The sequence below is a fragment of the Pan paniscus genome, chromosome 9 (assembly GCF_029289425.2).
Source record: "Pan paniscus chromosome 9, NHGRI_mPanPan1-v2.0_pri, whole genome shotgun sequence".
NCBI lineage: Eukaryota > Metazoa > Chordata > Mammalia > Primates > Hominidae > Pan > Pan paniscus.
In genome coordinates this window covers 78824490-78843027 of record NC_073258.2, presented here as the reverse complement: position 1 = coordinate 78843027, position 18538 = coordinate 78824490, and the positions used below count along the sequence as shown (strand labels likewise).

The 18538-nt window shown below is 39.7% G+C and overlaps 1 protein-coding gene across 1 annotated transcript in view; it reads left to right on the top strand.

Moving 5' to 3' along the window:
- Positions 1 to 18538, top strand: part of INTS4 (integrator complex subunit 4) — a 116868-nt gene that overhangs the window by 85284 nt on the left and 13046 nt on the right. Inside the window, exons 16-21 of the mRNA XM_034933433.3 lie at positions 1963 to 2056; positions 6155 to 6235; positions 8218 to 8348; positions 15408 to 15467; positions 17932 to 18091; positions 18310 to 18453. Of these exons, the coding sequence (XP_034789324.1) occupies positions 1963 to 2056; positions 6155 to 6235; positions 8218 to 8348; positions 15408 to 15467; positions 17932 to 18091; positions 18310 to 18453 (670 nt within the window). The remainder of the gene's footprint in view (positions 1 to 1962; positions 2057 to 6154; positions 6236 to 8217; positions 8349 to 15407; positions 15468 to 17931; positions 18092 to 18309; positions 18454 to 18538) is intronic.

The following is an 18538-nucleotide window of genomic DNA, read 5'->3' as shown; positions in this document are numbered from 1 at the left end:
TATTTTATTTGTGTATGACACTTTCTAATTTCTTACTATAGGCAGATATGTTTTCATATGGTTACAGTCATTGTGTCTATACTTATATCCAGTTAGGATGCTTTTCACAAGCTAGCTTATAATGGCTATTTATTTCCTGCTATGATCTGAAAGTTTATGTCTCCCCCAAATTCGTATACTGCAATCCTAACCCCAAGGTGATGTTATGAGGAAGTGAGGTCTTTGGGAGGTGATTAGGTCATGAATGAGATTAATAACCTTTAAAAGAGGCCTAAGGGAGCTCATTTGTGACTTCCACCATATGAAGATACATGTAGAAGGTGCAACCTATGAGGAAATGAGCCCTCACTAGAAACCAAATCTGTAGGTGTCTTGATTTTGGACTTCCCAGCCTATACAACTGTGAGAAATAAATTTCGGTTGTTTATAACCCACCCAGTCTATGATATTTTGTTATAGCAGTTGCATGACTAAGATATTTTTCCAGATGTCCAGAAATTGGAGATATGGTATGATTAAGTGGCTTATTTATATCATTGAGGACCTAGTTTCTCTATTTCTCTTTGGACTTTTCTTGTCTTCAGCATTGGCTTTATCTTAAGGTTTTTTCCCTTAGAGTTACAGTATGCTGCTAATGGCAATCAGGGCTATAAACATCCTTGCCCAGTCCAGCGAGAGACAGACAGACACACCAATTTGTTGTAAGCATGGAATAAAGTACTTTCAACTGAACTGATAAGGTCAACTCAGGTCACAGATCCAGACAGACAATGTGCACTAATTGGCTTAGTTCAATCAGATACTACTTGGAATTGGGCTTGGGGACATGTTCCCTTGAACAAAATCAGAGTTCAATTAGTAATAAAGAAGTGGAGAATGGCTAACTGGACAGGCAACCAACAGTGTCTACCATAATACCTTTTTAAAAAATAATGTTTTTTTCTGATACAAAAAAATACTTGTTCATTGTCTTAAAAACTCGGAAAATAAAGCATAGTTGGGAGAAGGTACTGAAGAGCACCCTATTACCGTTATCCAGAAAACCACCTCAATGTATTTTTCTCCTCTATATAGTTTTTACATAGTTGAGATCATACACCTTATTAACCATTCCATATTTTAATGGCTACAAAATATTTACTTGGGCCGGGGGCGGTGGCTTACGCCTGTAATCCCAGCACTATGAGAGGCCGAGGCAGGCAGATCACGAGGTCAGGAGCTTGAGACCAGCCTGGCCAACATGGTGAAACCCTGTCTCTACTAAAAACACAAAAATTAGCTGGGTGTGCTGGTGTGCGTCTGCAATCCCAGCTAGTCAGGAGGCTAAGGCAGGAGAATTGCTTGAACCCAGGAGACAGAGGTTGCAGTGAGTCGAGATCACGCCACTGTACTCCAGTCTGGGCAACAGAGCGAGACTCCACCTCAAAAAAAAAAAAAAAAGATGGATGCAGCAAACCATCGTGACGCGTGTATACCTATGTAACAAACCTGCACGTTCTGCACATGTACCCCAGAACTTAAAGTATAATAAAAAAAAATTTACTTGATTGGATGCATCATAATTTACTCAATATTTTTTTCACCATTGAATAAGTAGCTACTGAGTTTTTACTATAATAGTCCACATAACAGTGAATATTATGACCCATAAAGCATTTCATTTCTGTTGAATATTTCTCTTAGTATTACTTTTCAGTGTAAAGCTATGAATCAAAACATTTTACCATATATGTGCCTTTATAACAGTACGGTTTTGCTTTCCAAAAGGGTTACATCAGCTTAAACTACTATCACAGTGTGAGTGAACCAATTTTATTATAACCACTCCAGCATTCAGTGTCGTCATTTAAAAATGTATGACTGTTTACTAGGTATAAAATGATAAAATGCTTTTGACATGATCTTTATGTTGGTGGCATTATCCTTATCCTGTGTTTGCCTTGGGGGTTTTATTTACTATAGGGATCTGCAAAGACTTGGAGAACTTCAATCTGAATTGGCAGGAGTAGCTGATTTCTCTGCCACCTATCTTCGCTGTCAACTACTTCTCATCAAGGTTGGTTTGCATCCATTCCATTTATGATTGTGTTGCTAAAAATGCATCTTTGTGGATCCAGCAGTGTGTGAGGCCATAAGTTATAAAACTTATGGTCTTAATGCAACCACTTGACAATGGAGAAATATGTACTCTGCAGTGTGATTCCATTTGTCTCTAATTAACGAAATATTAACTCATAGGAATTTGTAAATTTGGGGAGAATTCTTTTATCATAATATAATTAGAGCAGATTGGATAATCATTTTAGTTAGAATCCCAAGGTTGTAAATGTTTTGTATAATTTGATTAGCAAAGGAATTGTATGAAGTTTTAGACTATTTTCTTAAAATGCTCATTTGAAGGCCAGGTGTGGTGGCTCACACCTGTAATCTTAGCACTTTGGCAGGCCAAGGCAGGAGGATCGCTTGAGCTCAAGAGTTTGAGACCAGCCTGGGCAACATAGCGACACCTCATCTCTACAAGAAAATTTAAAAGTAGGCAGGTGTGGTGGTGCATTCCTGTATATCCAGCTACTCGGCTGGAGTTGGGAGGACTGCTTGAGCCTAGGAGGTCAAGGCTGCAGTGAGATTGCACTCCAGCCTGGATGACAGACCAAGATCCTGTCTTTAAAGAAAACAAACAAACAAACAAAAAAACTCATTGCACTTCATCAAAGTTAAAAGGTTGATTTCATTGCTTTTAAAAAGACCAACTTGCTGGCGTTTCTTACTCAGTAGTCAGCTATACACAGAATTGGTACCCAAGAATCTATTTAGTTTTGCTGAGTTAAAAAACAATTAAATGAGTTCAGTATCTTTCAGCTTCTGTAGCAGAATTTTACTATAAATTTTGGCACAGAATTTAGGAGAGCCCTTCTCACTTGACGAACTTTTATCTTGGCCCTAGTTCAAAGTGTTCTTTGTTTTCAAAGTGATTAATGATGTTTGGCTAAAGTCAGAGTAAATCAGGGAGTCAAAAGTTATTTTCTACTGTGTGAACTTGTGCTAAATGTTATATTTACAGTTGTGCAGGTGTGCCTATACATGTAAAGGTGGGTATGTATACTTGGCACTTAAATGGTCCTTGTTAGGCTAGATATGTTCTTTCTGATGTATATATCTGTGTAATCACCACCATAGGCAAGTCGTAGAACATTTTCATCACTCCAAGAAGTTCCTTCCTGCCCCTTTGCAAGGTTGTTTGGCTTTTCCAAGCCTCTGTGAAACCCCAGGAATTCAAGGAGGCCATGGAGAAGAATCCACTTTTCTATAGTAGCAAAATATGAGTGAGGAAAGAGAAGTGATTACTCCTAAAAAGAACACATAATTGTTGATTATTCAATGACAAGGGGTGACAGTGTAGGTGAGGGGCCCAGAGCCAGAACCCAAGGCAAGTGTGTTTAATAACAGGAAAAAAGCTAAATAAATTTTGGTACAGCTACCTAGCAGTATATTCTGTAGTCAGTAATTCTTTATGAAGAATTATACAACAACATGACAAAATATTTAGGGTGTAATGTTATGTACCCAAAAGAAGGGGAGCCAATCATAATCCCAAAAGATAGTCCAGAACATCATAGTCCTAAACTGTTTAAATTCCAAAAGACTAAAATCCCTAAGGTCTAAAATCCCAAAAACCACAGCCCAGAAAATATCAAAATCCCCAAAATATAATTATGGAAGAAATAATTTAAAAAACCTAAAGATATTTATTTTTTAAAGGGGAATTTATTTGAGAAACATAAAAACACAACAGAATACTTTATACATCACTTAATATAATAAAACAGACAATAACAACATACATTTTTGCAAGCATAAACACTCAGGTTACTAATGACAGTTGGGTGGGTCTAACAGTTATGAGCAGATGAGCCATATTTATAAAGAAATTGGTCATAAAGGGAAAGGTATAAATGCATATCACTTTGGTTGTTAATTGTGTATACCCAGCTTTTTAACTGTGGTCATCTGAAATACTGTGCCCAGCAACCTCAAGTCTTTTGACGAGATTGATGGAAACTGTGCTGGGTCACCACTGCATATGCAGTCACCCAAAGAGCTGAGATCTCAAGAAATTTTATCTTTCACAAATGCAGATGTACGAAAAGGATATCTCATTTATCGAGGAAGTTTCAACATTTTGTGTACACACTCAATGCTTATACACAAAGTCAGTATTGTGATGATGCACTTTCATAGAGTCAGATTTCTGATATCCAAGCAGCAGAACCCAGAGAGTCCGTTTTGCTATTTTGCCTTTTTTTTTTTTTTTGAGACAGAGTCTCAGCTTATCACCCAGGCTGAATACAGTGGCGTGATCTCGGCTCACTGCTGCAACCTCTGCCTCTTGGGTTCAAGCAATTCTCCTGTCTCAGTCTCCCAAGTAGCTGGGATTACAGGTGTGCACCACCACGCCTGGCTAATTTTTGTATTTTTAGTAGAGACAGGGTTTTGCCATGTTGGTCAGGCTGGTCTCCATCTCCTGACCTCAGGTCATCCACCCACCTCGGCCTTCCAAAGTGCTAGGATTACAGGCATGAGCCACCACTCCCAGCCCATTTCGTCTTAAGTATTTGTTCTCTCCTGGCCACTGGCTGATTGGATGGTGCCCGCCAACATTGAGGGCAGATAGTCTCCACCTAGTACACTCAGATTTATACACTAATCTCTTCTGGAAACACTCTCATAGACACACCCTCAATGTGTAAAACAAAATAATGTTTTGCCAGGTTTCTGATATTCCTTAATCTAGTCAAGCTGATATCTAAAATTAGGTCCACAAGTCCACCCCTTGTCAGCTTGGCACTCATACGCATCTCCTTAAGCCATATTTAATTTCCAAATAAAGACAATAACATGGTAATAGTTGTGCCTAACATGATACAACTAACATGATGCAACTATCCTGCATACAACCCAAAACACACTAATCACTTCCCCAGAATTTGGATGTGAGGATTTCAACATTTGGGATTGTATGTTTTGGGATTATGATCTAATCCCCAAACTTAATTCTGCTTTCTGACTACACCTGTCAAAAAACATGCATACAAGAAATTATTAGAAGTAAATATTCCAGAAATTCCTATAGTTTTTATCTACAGTTTAGACCTACCACTGTTTAATTTGATAGCCACCAGATACATGGGACTCTTGAGCACTCGAAAAGTTGTTAGTCCAAACTGAGATGTGTTATTAAGTGCAAAATACACACTGGATTTCTCAGACTTAGTATGAAGAGAAATGTAAACTAATTAATAATTTAAAAAATACTGCATGGTGAAATGTTAATATCTTGGATATACTGGGTTAAATAAACTTTTTAAAAAAATTAACTTAGTCTTTGTATCTTCAAAATTAACTTACATCTTTGTAATTTAAAAACTGTGGCTACGAGAATATTTAAAATTATATATATATAGCTCATGTTATATTTCTATTGGACAGTGTTAGTCTAGGTTTTCTGTAATGTCATTTGATTACATCTGTAATTCAGAAGGACTGAGAAAGTAAGAGGCTGTCACAGAAGTTTGTGCAAGAGATGAGGTCATGTGGATGGATAGGTGAGGAGAGAGATGGAAGGTAAAATCTTGGCTCTTAGTGGTGGTTTTGAATGTAGAAAGATTGAAAGAGGGAGAAATCTAGGAAAGCTGCTTGATTTCCAGTTGAATATGTTGATAAAGTGGTTGGGGCTTACAACATAATGAGCATAGGGGGAAAGAAAAAAGAACCACAGTTAAGGAAGAAGTATCTAGGTGGCTTGGGTTTGTCCAGTGGCTCTGGGAACAAGGAGTGCCTAGAGCCCGGAAGCTGGCTTGCCTGCGCATTCTGGTGAAGCTTTCGTGGTTCCTGTCCTCTGCTTCCAGAAGCACTGATCTGGGACACAGAGCCTTTGGGCCAAGAATTGGATCAAATGGGTGGGAATTCATTTAGCCCAAACCATTGGTCTCATCTTTCTCCATAATAGATACAGCTTATTGGGTTAAAAGAATAAGATCAATTGAGAAGTCCTGTTCATGGGAGACTTTCAAAGGAAAACAAAAATGTAAATCCCAAATGATAGGCCAGTCTTTGTGACCTTGGTATTCTGTTCCCTCCTGATTTGTCTGCGTAGGCCTTGCAGGAAAAGTTGTGGAATGTAGCTGCCCCTTTGTATTTGAAGCAGAGTGATTTGGCCTCAGCAGCAGCGAAACAGGTAAGCTTATTCAGACCTTCCCTTCAAATAGGTCTCTGTCCAGGAATTGTCTGGTCCAAGGCAGAGCCAGAGGCCTTCCTATAGCTCTGTCTGTGTAGGCCTTGCAGGAAAAGTTGTGGCATGTAGCTGCCCCTTTGTATTTGAAGCAGAGTGATTTGGCCTCAGCAGCAGCAACACAGGTAAGCTTATTCAGACCTTCCCTTCAAATAGATCTCTGTCCAGGAATTGTCTGGTCCAAGGCGGAGCCAGAGGCCTTCCTGTAGCTCTATACCTCTGCTGTGGCCTCCCTAATTTTAGGCTATGACAGAAGTTAGTGATATGAGAAGGAGCATAACTAGGAGACACAGCACTCACTTTGGACTCAGGGGACCTGGGTCCTAGTCCCAGGTCTTCCTCTGATTTGCCGAGTGATATTGAGCAAGTTACTTAAATTCCCTTGATTTTTTTCTCTTCTATAAAATGTGGCAGTTGGGCCAGGCGCGGTGGCTCACACCTGTAATCCCAGCACTTTGGGAGGCTGAGATGGGCGCATCACTTAAGGGTAGGAGTTTGAGACCGGCCTGGCCAACATGGTGAAACGCTGTCTCTACTATCATGAATCTTTCATCTGAAAATGTAGCCCAACTCAGTTAAGGTTGTTTATATCTTTAGCCTGTACCATCTCTTCAACGTTAAAAGGTCCTGGGTAGTTCATGAAGTAGGCTTTAATTTTATTTGTCTCTAGTTTATTTCTTTTTAGCTTTGAGCCGTTCCCCTTTGCACCTGAGTATTGAGACTTGGTGATCTCTTGCAGGTCAAGTCTTCCAGATAGGGAGTCTGTAAATGACCCAGGAGGAAGCTAATGATGGTGACTGTTACTGTTACATTACAGTTCACGAAATGATTTCAAGTCTATTAGCTTAATTAACCCTCATAATAATCCCATTAGATAGGAATAAGTATTAAGTCTATTTTAGAGATGAGGCAGTTAAGGCTCAGCAAGGTTAAATTCATAGAGCTATAGGTAATACAATCAGGACTTCAGACCAGATCCTCTGATACCCAGAATCTGTTTTCTACTACAGTGCTGAACTCTTGTCTGATCCAGACTCTTTCTCAGACCTGGTATGTGGCTTATTGTAGAAGAGTAGAATTTAATGACTAGAACCCGATAATTGAGCCACATTGGAAGGATGGGACCAGGGAGCAATAATTTGGAAGGAAAAGAGGAAAGGAATTACCATTGCTGTATACCAGATACTGTGATAAACATATTGCATGCTCCATTTGATACTTGAAACTTCATGATATTGGTACTGTTTCTTCCCTGTTTACAGAAAGGGATTGAGACACTCATGTAATTTAACTTGTCTTATTGCCAATTGTAAGAGAGTCTGGAGTCATTTCTGTGACCCTAGAGTATTCACTGGGAGGCAAGCACAGAAGGAAAAGAGAAGCATCATTTTGATGAAAATCGCTTATTTGGATAGAACCGAGCAAGATCGGGGACTTGATCCGGGGTCATAGACAATGTTTTCTTGCACTTATTTCCGTCCCAAACTCCCTCAGACCAGGCCCATGGAACAGTCTGTCAGGATAACTAACATATGGTTAATAGTTCCTGATGCTTCTTGAGGACTTTGTGGGGATTGGGTTTCCATACATAATATATATTAATTTGTTCCCACAGCAGAGTGGGCTTCATTTAGGGTAAGAAGCAGTGCTTTCAGTGCTTTGCAGTTTGCTTAGTGATTAAACTTTTTATCTTCACATCATCAACTAAGATGATTTTATTACCAGGTCAGTCTTCTTTTTAAATAGGCAAATAATTTATTCTCTTTTTACAAGGCATACTATACTAATTTCTTTCAACACTTAAAAGCATAGGGATGTAAAATCTCAGTTAAGAGTTTCACCTAAGGTCTTTTAACAGTAGAATTCTATGCTGCTCTCAAGTAAGACTATGATATTTTTATTGATTGTTAATTATCTTTCCTTTATAGATTATGGAAGAGACCTACAAAATGGAATTCATGTACAGTGGTGTGGAGAATAAGCAGGTGGTGATTATACATCACATGAGGCTGCAGGCCAAAGCTTTGCAACTTATAGTAACAGCACGAACTACACGAGGGTAAGATGTGGGGTTGGCCAAAATATGTGGCATGTTCCTTTCAAAGATACTTCAAATGCATTCAGACATCACACGAAAGTTAATGATAAGTGAAATGAAATTTAGGAAAGACTAGCTAAGGAATGTGTGATCTATTCATTTTTTTCAGATATTACAAATTCTGTTGTTGGATCAGATTAGACCCTTGGAAATCCAATTGTGTCTCTCCCTTGCTAAAAACCCTCTGGTGACTCTCCATTACATATACCACAACACTGGACTTTATCTGGCAATAAGGACACTCTGTATCCTCCTACTTGATAGATTTCCTTAAGAATTTAGTGCCAGGGACCACTTTTTCTGTTCTGAAGGGACTAATAAGCTTTTTCTCAGGCAATGATAAATTAAGAGGATGTACTGGGAAGTCAGACTACTTTGTTCAAATCTTGTCTTTTCTACTTACTAGTTGTTTGGTTACGAACCTTTCTGTACCTTGTTTCCCTGTACAAAATGAAAATGAAGACAGCATCTACCTCATGGCATTTCTATGAAGAATAAATGAGATAATACATGTAAAAACACTTAGCATGGTACTTGATACGTAATAAGAGCTCAGTGTAATTATATCTGTAAGACTTTCAGATAACTGGAATTGCCACATTTCATTGATTCCAAGATACACATTTTTTATTATTGTAACTTCTCTGAAATCAGATATTTTGATGGTGTCCCATAGTGTTTTTTGTTTCTTACTATTTCATAAAATAAAGGTGCATCTTAAGAATGATGGCATCATAGATTTGATACAAAAAAGTACTTAGGTGACTCATTGCCAGCTCACAGACATGTTTGATGCTCAGTCCAGCTGCTGTGTCAAAAAAAAAAAAGTGCCGTAGAGATATAAATATGAATGCTTAAACACAGAAACATACTAGGTCAGAAATAACATCCTGAAAAATAAAATATTTTATTTCTTCACATATCTTGATAGTGACCTCATAAAGTCAAAGAATCATTTAATCTTAAAGATATTCATATGTGGCCGGGTGTGGTGGCTCACACCTGTAATCCCAGCACTTTGGGAGGCCAAGGTGGGCAGATCACGAGGTCAGGAGATCAAGAGCATCCTGGCTAACATGGTGAAACCCTGTCTCTACTAAAAATACATAAAATTAGCCAGGCATGGTGGCATGCACCAGTAGTCCCAGCTACTCGGGAGGCTGAGGCAGGAGAATCTTTAGAACCTGGGAGGTGGAGGTTGCAGTGGGCCGAAATCACACCACTGCACTCCAGCCTGGGCAACAGAGCAAGACTCCATCTTTATAAAAAAAAAAAAAAGATATTCATATATTCATTTAACAAATGTTTAATCCCTACTATGTGCCAGTTATAGCTGAAAAAACAAAGGTGCTTGTGATGGCATCTATACTGTTTTTTAAAAAAGGTTTTTTTTAGTTTATATATAATTGTTAGAAAAATTAAAATATTACAGGGTAAGTGAAGGTTCTCTGGTAATCTACCACTTTGAAAACAGCTGCCAGCATTTCATGTGTATACTTCCAGATTTTCCCAAACCATATAAACATAGATTATAAAGATGTGTACAATAACATAAAGGGGATCATACCATACTTTGCTGTTCTGCCTCCTATTCCTTTCACCCAGCATTATAATATGCTTATCTTGTCATGTCATTATATAAAGATACTAATGTTTTTAGGTCTTTACTCATGCTATAATATTTTATATTTTTCTTCTTTTTTTCTTTTAGACAAAGTCTCGCTCTTGTTGCCCAGGCTGGAGTGCAGTGGTCCGATCTCAGCTCACTGCAACCTCTGCCTCCTGGGTTCAAGCGATTCTCCTGCCTCAGCCTCCCAAGTAGCTGGGATTACAGGCATGCAACACCATGCCCGGCTAATTTTGTATTTTCAGTAGAGACGGGTTTCACCATGTTAGCCAGGCTGGTCTCGAACTCCTGAACTCAGGTGATCCACCCAACTTGGCCTCCCAAAGTGCTAGGATTACAGGCGTGAGCCACCGAGCCCAGCCTATATTTTTCATTTGTATGCATTCCTGCTTTTTTCTTTTTTTTCTTTCTTAGGTTTTGCTAGATTGTTTTCTTTTTTCCTCCAGGGGTTTGAAAGTTATGCACCCTAATTCTAAACTCTTCAAGTGAGAGGCAGTAGAACATACTGGTTAAGAGGGCTGTGGTGCCACACTGCTTGGGTTCACATCTTGACTTTACCATTTGCAAACTGAGTAACCCTTGGACAAGTTACTTAACAATTCTTGGCCTCAGTTTGTTCCCATAAGTTAAACTGAGATAATAGTAGTACCTGTCTCTTCCTCACAGGGTTATTGTAAGGGTTATTGAATTATTATATGCAAAACCATTTATTTATTTTATTTATTTATGAGACAGAGTCTTGCTCTATCACCCAGGCTGGAGTGCAGTGGCACGATCTCAACTCACTGCAACCTCTGGTTCCCGGGTCCAAGCAACTCTCATGCCTCAGCCTCCCAAGTAGCTGGGACTACAGGCACATGTCACCACACTCAGCTAATTTTTTTATTTTTAGGAGAGATGGGGTTTCACCATGTTGGCCATGCTGGTCTCAAACTCCTGGCCTCAAGTGATCCACCTGCCTTGGCCTCCCAAAGTGCTGGGATTCCAGGCGTGAGCTACCGTGCCTGGCTGGATTATTGTATGCAAAGCCTTTAAAATAGTGTCTGTCACATCCATTATAAATACTTGATACATGTTAACTAATATTAGTTTTAGTAATACTGTTATTACTTATATTTTTAATGAACATATTGAACTTATATTTATCAGCATAACAAGTTAAACAGAATTTATGGTCACCTCTCTAAGATCAAGGTGATCTAATAGATCAACATGATCTAAGATGAAGATGAAGATTTTAGTATGCTTTTGTTTGTCTCTTACTGCTGAAGTAATTTGGGCCAGTTGGCTGGGCGCAGTGGCTCACGCCTGTAATCCCATCACTTTGGGAGTCCAAGACAGGTGGATCACAAGGTCAGGAGTTCGAGACCAGCCTGGCCAAGATGGTGAAACCCCATCTCTACTAAAAATACAAAAAATTAGCCAGGCATGGTTGTGGGCATCTGTAATCCCAGCTACTCGGGAGGCTGAGGCAGAAAATTGCTTGAACCCAGGAGGCAGAGGTTGCAGTGAGCCGAGATCACACCACTGCACTCCAGCCTGGGTGACAGAGTGAGACTCTGTCTCAAATAATAATAATAATTTAGGCCAGTTAAGGCCTCTTATTGAGCAAAAAATAATAATAACAATTTGGGCTAGATGCAGTGGCTCACGCCTGTAATCCCAGACTTTGGGAGGCCAAAGCAGGAGGATCGCTTGAGTCCAGCCAGGAGTTTGACCCCAGCCTAAGCAACATAGTGAGACCCTGACTCTAAAAAATAAAAATCAAAAATTAGCTGGACATGGGTGGTGTGCACCTGTGGTCCTAGTTACTTGGGAGGCTGAGGTGGGAGGATCCCTTGAACCCAGGAGTTCGAGGCTGCAATGAGCTATGATCATGCCATTGCACTCCAACTTGGGCAACAGAACAAGACCCTATGTCTTAAAAATAATAACAATAATATGGCTGGGTGCGGTGGCTAACGCCTGTAACCCCAGCACTTTGGGAGGCCAAATCGGGTGGATCACGAGGTCAGGAGATTGAGACCATCCTGGCTAACATGGTGAAACCCCGTCTCTACTAAAAAAAAAAAAAAAAAATTAGCCGGGCGTGGTGGCAGGTTCCTGTAATCCCAGCTACTCGGGAGGCTGAGGCAGGAGAATGGCATGAACCCAGGAGGTGGAGCTCGCAGTGAGCTGAGATCCCACCACTGCACTCCAGCCTGGGTGACAGAGTGAGACTCTGTCTCAAAAAAAAAAATAAAAAAAAAATAATAATAATAACTTGGAGGTTTGTTTCAGCTGATTATGTTTTTATAATGTAGCTTCTATTAATTTTTGTTTATAAATATAATCTTTTAAAGTTATAAGTACATAATCCTTGTATATCCTTGTTTATTTTTATTTTTAATTTTTTTATAAAATATTTTTTATTTTTAAAAATAATAGAAACATGGTTTCACTGCATTGTCCAGGCCAGTCTTGAACTCCTGAACTCAAAGTATCCCCCCACCTCGGCCTCCCAAAGTGCTAGGATTACAGACGTGAGCCACCACTTATAATCTTTATAAGTTTAGCTCCAACTTTGCCACCACTGTTCTCTGTCGCCTTTTAAATTCCTTTGCTCTCATACATAAATGGAATTCTTTTCCAATTATTTCCATATTGCTATGGTGCCTTTATTTATTTATTTTATTGGGCAGCCCCCGCCAAACCAGAATAGGTTCATAGAGACTCTCTGCCTCTGCTATGTTCCCTTTTAGTATTTAATGTTACAGTTGAATGTTTTATGTCAGTCTGGTTCTCTTCCCTACAGCTTATTTTTCATGCTCAAACCTTTAAAATTTTCTTTCTTTCTTTAATTTCACCAGGATATGTCTAGGTATGTGTTTTCTTTCAATATTCTTGCTGATCTTCGGTGGGAGTTTGAAGTATCAGCTGTTTTTGGCTCAGGGATTTTTTTTTTTTTTCTCCATTATTTCTTTACTTCTTCTATACACTCTAGTCTGTTATACTAAATGTTGGATATTCTGGATCTATTTTTCCTATACCTTTTCTTTTGTAATTTCAATTTCTTTGTTTTTCTATTCTGTATTCTGAGTAAATTCTTTTTTTTTTTTTTTTTTTTTTGAGACGGAGTTTTGCTCTTCATGCCCAGGCTGGAGTGTAATGGCACAATCTCAGCTCTCCATAACCTCCACCTCCCGGGTTCAAGAGATTCTCCTGCCTCAGCCTCCCAAGTAGCTGGGAGGCCACTGTACCCGGCTAATTTTGTATTTTTAGTAGAGACAGGGTTTCTCCATGTTTGGTCAGGCTGGTCTTGAACTTCTGACCTCGGGTGATCCGCCTGCCTCAGCCTCCCAAAGTGTTGGAATTACAGGCGTGAGCCACTGTGCCTGGCCAGTAAATTCTTTAATATGCTTTTTTTAGTTTATCATTTCAGTTTACATTGTTGTTGATTCCACTGTTCTGAACCGTTGAGTTTGATTTCATTATTATGTGTTTTATTTCCAAGTGTGCTTCTCTACTATTTTTTTCCTTTTTTTTCTGTATAGTTTCTCTTCTTGTCATCTGCTGTTTCTGTAGCAGTTTCTCTTGCTTTGTCAATGTAATATCCTTTTAAATCCCCTGTTAACTCTCACCGAGGTTGTTGATTAGAATTTTTAAAAAAGTTTTCTGTGCTTTCTTGCCTTGACTTAACTCTTTTTGAGGACTGCTTGGTCTCCTTTACAGCTCCTGATTGTCGTTTATAACACCTAGTCATTTTCCATTGTCTTTGCCTACTTACAATGAAAGTCTAGACTAGTTTAAATTGGTAATTTGTATTCTTTAATGATTGTTAGCCCCCGAGTGAGCCTCACTTTCATAGCTTTCCTTCCCTCACACCAAAGAAAAAGCAGGAGTTCTTAGAGGCCTACTTCATGTATATGGCCTGTTGATGAGGATGCCTGCTCTTTTTTGACGTTTGGGGAGAGTTCCCAAATCTTTTTGTATTTTACTTCCTGGTGTCTCTCCAAGATGATTCTCTATATAATCAGGCAAACAAATGAGGAAATGTCACTGCTTGGCCAAATTGCTTTCCTTTGTGCCCCTGCTTGGCTGGAATTCTCCCTTCTAGCCCTCTCACTCCTTGTGGTGTTTGGTGGGTAACCTCACTATGAAATTTCACTTCCATTTCTGGTAGAAGATTAGTTTAAAAACTCTCAAGTGCTACTTTTTTTTTTTTTTTTTTTTTTTCAGGAAAAGAATTAGAATGAATGTTGCTTCCAGAGTAGGTTTCCATTTGCCATCTACCCCCAGCCCCATTTTTTGTTCATTCAGCAAATACTTATTGACTGCTGCCTGTGCTAGGAAATATATGATGAAGAATACAAAGTCTACTCATGGAGACTATATTTTAATAAAAAGACTAAACCTTGACATCATTCTCTTAAATATTTTTACATAAGGAAAGAGTATTTGTTTTATCTTGGTGGGAACTTTATTCCTCCAATGAATAATATATTAAAGAAAACAAGTGGGAAATTTCATGCAGAAATTACATACAAGAAATAGGAAGAAAATATACAAAGGTCAAAACTTAGTAAGTCATATTGACCTAGCATGTTGCCTGGATTATTTAGGTATGCAATAACTTTTTACTGAAATGAAATGTTCTCAAGTACTGTGAGGCCAAGTAATTCAAGATAGAGAGGAAGGAACACCATCTATGTCTGTCGCCAAAATAGTAACAAAACCTTTTCCCCTCTTGCACAGGAATTTAGTTAACTTTTTAGGTATGTTTCTTGGAGCCCTTACAGTATCAACTACATTAGTAGGCTATACCGCTATGGAAAAAATGATCTCTGAGTAAATTGCATGTAGACCAGAAGGAAATATAAATGAACTAGTTTCCAGATGCCGATACAATGGCTGTAGGCTTCATTGAGTGCAGTGATTCTTGAAACTGGATAGATCTTGCAGCAGTCCACACAGCTATCTGGGAGCTTTCATCCCAATGCTGACAGCTCATGTGCAAGGAGATGAGATCTAAATCAGGTAGGTATAGAGACCATACTAGCTGAGATGCTAATGAAGCAAGGACTCCTACAGAAGGGGAACTTGACACTGTACTGCCCACATGCTATGCTTCTCTCCTGTATTCGTAGTGAGTCTAGTGCCAAGTGTAGCCTGTGATAGTCTTTGATTTTTAATATTCTTTGAGCTTAATGGGCACTGCAGTGGTTTAATCAGGTCTTGGGATCCCAACAGGTGTTTCCCCCAGGTCCATTAGGAGTCTTCTGTTACTTTTAGAGATCATTTTTATAGTGTAATATGCTAATTTTCCTTTAATTTAGGCTCAGGTTTCTGGGACTTTTGGTCCTCCTCAGTTTGCAGATTTCACAAGCAAATTATTTTACATTTCTTTTCTACAGACTTGACCCCTTATTTGGGATGTGTGAAAAATTTTTACAGGAAGTAGACTTTTTTCAGAGGTAAGTATTTTATAACTCTTCTGGCTTATTAAATCTTGGTTACACGGAGTATAGCACTTGCAGGCAATAGGAACAATCACAAATCACATTCCTTGGTTTAGCTTGTGCAGCCAAGCTATCATCTGTGGCCATGTCGTTAAACTTAAATTAGGAAAAAAAAACCTAATTTGGTTTTTTTCCTTAATGTTATAGAAACTTCCTTGAAGTTGGAGCTTCAAAACTAAACCTACCAGGAATCACTTGCATTTAGCACTCAGCTAGGCCATAAAAAGACAAGTAATATGAAGAAAACGTGTAAATACGTTTGTTGAAAAAAATCATTAGTCATCTGTTTTTTTCAACACTGTTCGTTCACACCATTCTTATTTATTTATTTATTTATTTATTTATTTATTTATTTATTTATTTATTTGAGACAGAGTCTTGCTCTGTCACCCAGGCTGGAGTGCAGTGGTGCAGTCTTGGCTCACTGCAGCCTCCGCCTCCTGGGTTCAAGTGATTCTTCTGCCTCAGCTTCCCAAGTAGTTGGCACTACAGGTGCCTGCCACCACACCTGGCTAATTTTTGTATTTTTAGTAGAGACGGGGTTTCATCATGTTGGCCAGGCTGGTCTCTAACTCCTGACCTCAAGTGATCTGCCTGCCTTGGCCTCCCAAAGTGCTGGGATTACAGGCATGAGCCACCACCGTGTCTGACCTCATTATTATTTTTTGAGACAGGGTCTCACTCTGTCACCCAGACTGGCACAGCTCACTGCACCCTTGAACTCCTGGGCTAAAGCTATCATCCCACTTCAGACTCCTGAGTAGCTAGGACTACAGGCATGTGCCACCATGCCCGGATAATTTTTAATATATTTTTTTTAGAGATGGTGTCTTGCTGTGTTGCTCAGGCTGGTCTCAAACTTCTGGCTTCAAGAGATCCTCCTGCCTCTGCCTCCCAAAGTATTGGGATTACAGGTGTGAACTACTGCACCAGGCCCACACTGTTCTTACACTTGCATATTTCTCTATAATCTACAATTGTTTTGTAATTCTGTAGGTAAATTTTATTTTGTAGAATACATATATTTTTTCAGAGTTTTATATGGAATGAATCCGTTAAAGCACATGCAGTAGTTGAATGGAAAGCTTGATGAAGAAATAGGAGTCGAGGGAGTGACCAGACTTCTGGTATGCTGGCAGAATAATACTGGGAGAAGACATAGGATCTTAAAGCACTGATGAAGTCTGTTTCATTTCTTCCGCTCATTGTCTCTGCCCTCATGAAGTTCACCAAACCTGAGGTTTTTATGACTCTGTACTTGTCATTGGGGTGATGATAGCTTCTTACAGGGCTGAGTTGCAACACTACCTTCACCAGCAGGTAATACTCTCTAGCAAACTTACCATCTAGCTTGGCTTTTTAAGATCCTAGTTTTGAGGCTGGGCACGGTGGCTCACGCCTGTAATCCCAGCACTTTGGGAGGCCGAGGCAGGTGGATCACGAGGTCAGGAGTTCGAGACCAGCCTGGCCAATATAGTGACACCCTGTCTCTACTAAAAAATACAAAAAATTAGTAGGGCGTGGTGGTGGGCAGCTGTAGTCCCAGCTACTCGGGAGGCTGAGGCAGGAGAATTGCTTGAACCTGGGAGGCGGAGGTTCCAGTGAGCCGAGATCACGCCATTGCACACCAGCCCGGGAAATAGTGTGAGACTCCTTCTCAAAAAGAAAATTAAAAAAAAATTCTAGTTTTGAATCTGAAATAAGTTCATGCCTTACTTTTGCTTTAGTTTCTTTAAAGTAGAGAGTCTGTTTTTGCACAGTTGGGTTGAAAAGATTTTTGGGAAGATGATAGCTCTGAATCCCCAAAGTTCTTCATCTGATGTTCTTAATTCATCCTTTGAGTTCCTGCACAGATATCACCTCCTCAGTGAGATATTTTTTGACTATCCACTGGCACAAGGCACAAAATTGGATCAGTCTGAGCCAGGAGTAACGTACTTAACTTTTCTGAGCCTCAGTGAGGCATCATCCCCTCTGAGTCTCAGTGTTTCTGCCACTTGAATGTAAGCTCCATTGAAGCAATCGTTTTTTTCTCTTCCGTTCACTGTGTTTCCAGAACCTAAAATAGTGCTTGGCGCTTCGTAGGTCTTAAAAATGTATTTGTTAAAATAATTAATGAATCTATAATACGAAAATAAAAATTCTAATGATGCATAGGATTGCTAGGAGTTAAATAAGATCATGTAAAACACTTAAGAGTATGCCTGGCACATAATGGTTATCAATAAACAGAGGCCTTTCTGATGATCATGTGACTGAGGCATGATTGTATAGGTACCAGTCTATCTTGGTCGTAAACTGCAAGCTCCTCTCACTTCATCATTCTTCCTACTTCAGGGTTTGATAGGTGTCTGGGGCCCAGCCTGTGGTGAATGAGTGCACAGTTGAATGAGTCAGTTGCTTCTGTTTGTTCCTCCAGGTATTTCATCGCTGATTTGCCCCACTTGCAGGACAGCTTTGTGGACAAACTCCTTGACCTTATGCCCCGACTCATGACATCCAAACCTGCAGAAGTGGTCAAAATTCTACAGACCATGCTGCGACAGAGTGCCTTTCTGCATCTCCCACTTCCAGAGCAGGTCAGGGTCTATTTGGCCCCTGTAGGCCAAATCTGTCCAGACGGTCAAAAATCTTTACCTTGGTGATCTTCTTTGACCAATGGAGCAGCTGGGCTAGGCTGTTCCTCTGAGTGGCTCCCACATGCCCACTCATTAGATAAGGAGACAGAAAAAAGATGTGTCTTCTTGTCCAGGAATGACCTGGCTTTAAAATCATAGGATTTTCCTCTTGCTTACAGATCCACAAAGCCTCAGCCACCATCATCGAGCCAGCTGGCGAGTCAGACAACCCTTTGCGGTTTACCTCTGGGTTGGTGGTTGCCCTGGATGTTGATGCAACCCTGGAGCACGTGCAGGATCCTCAGAACACTGTTAAGGTCCAGGTCTGTCGGGTTTGGGTCCTCATGGAGCTTCTAGACTGACATTGTGTTGAAGTATTTAATGTTAGCACCCCTGTAGTCTCTACTT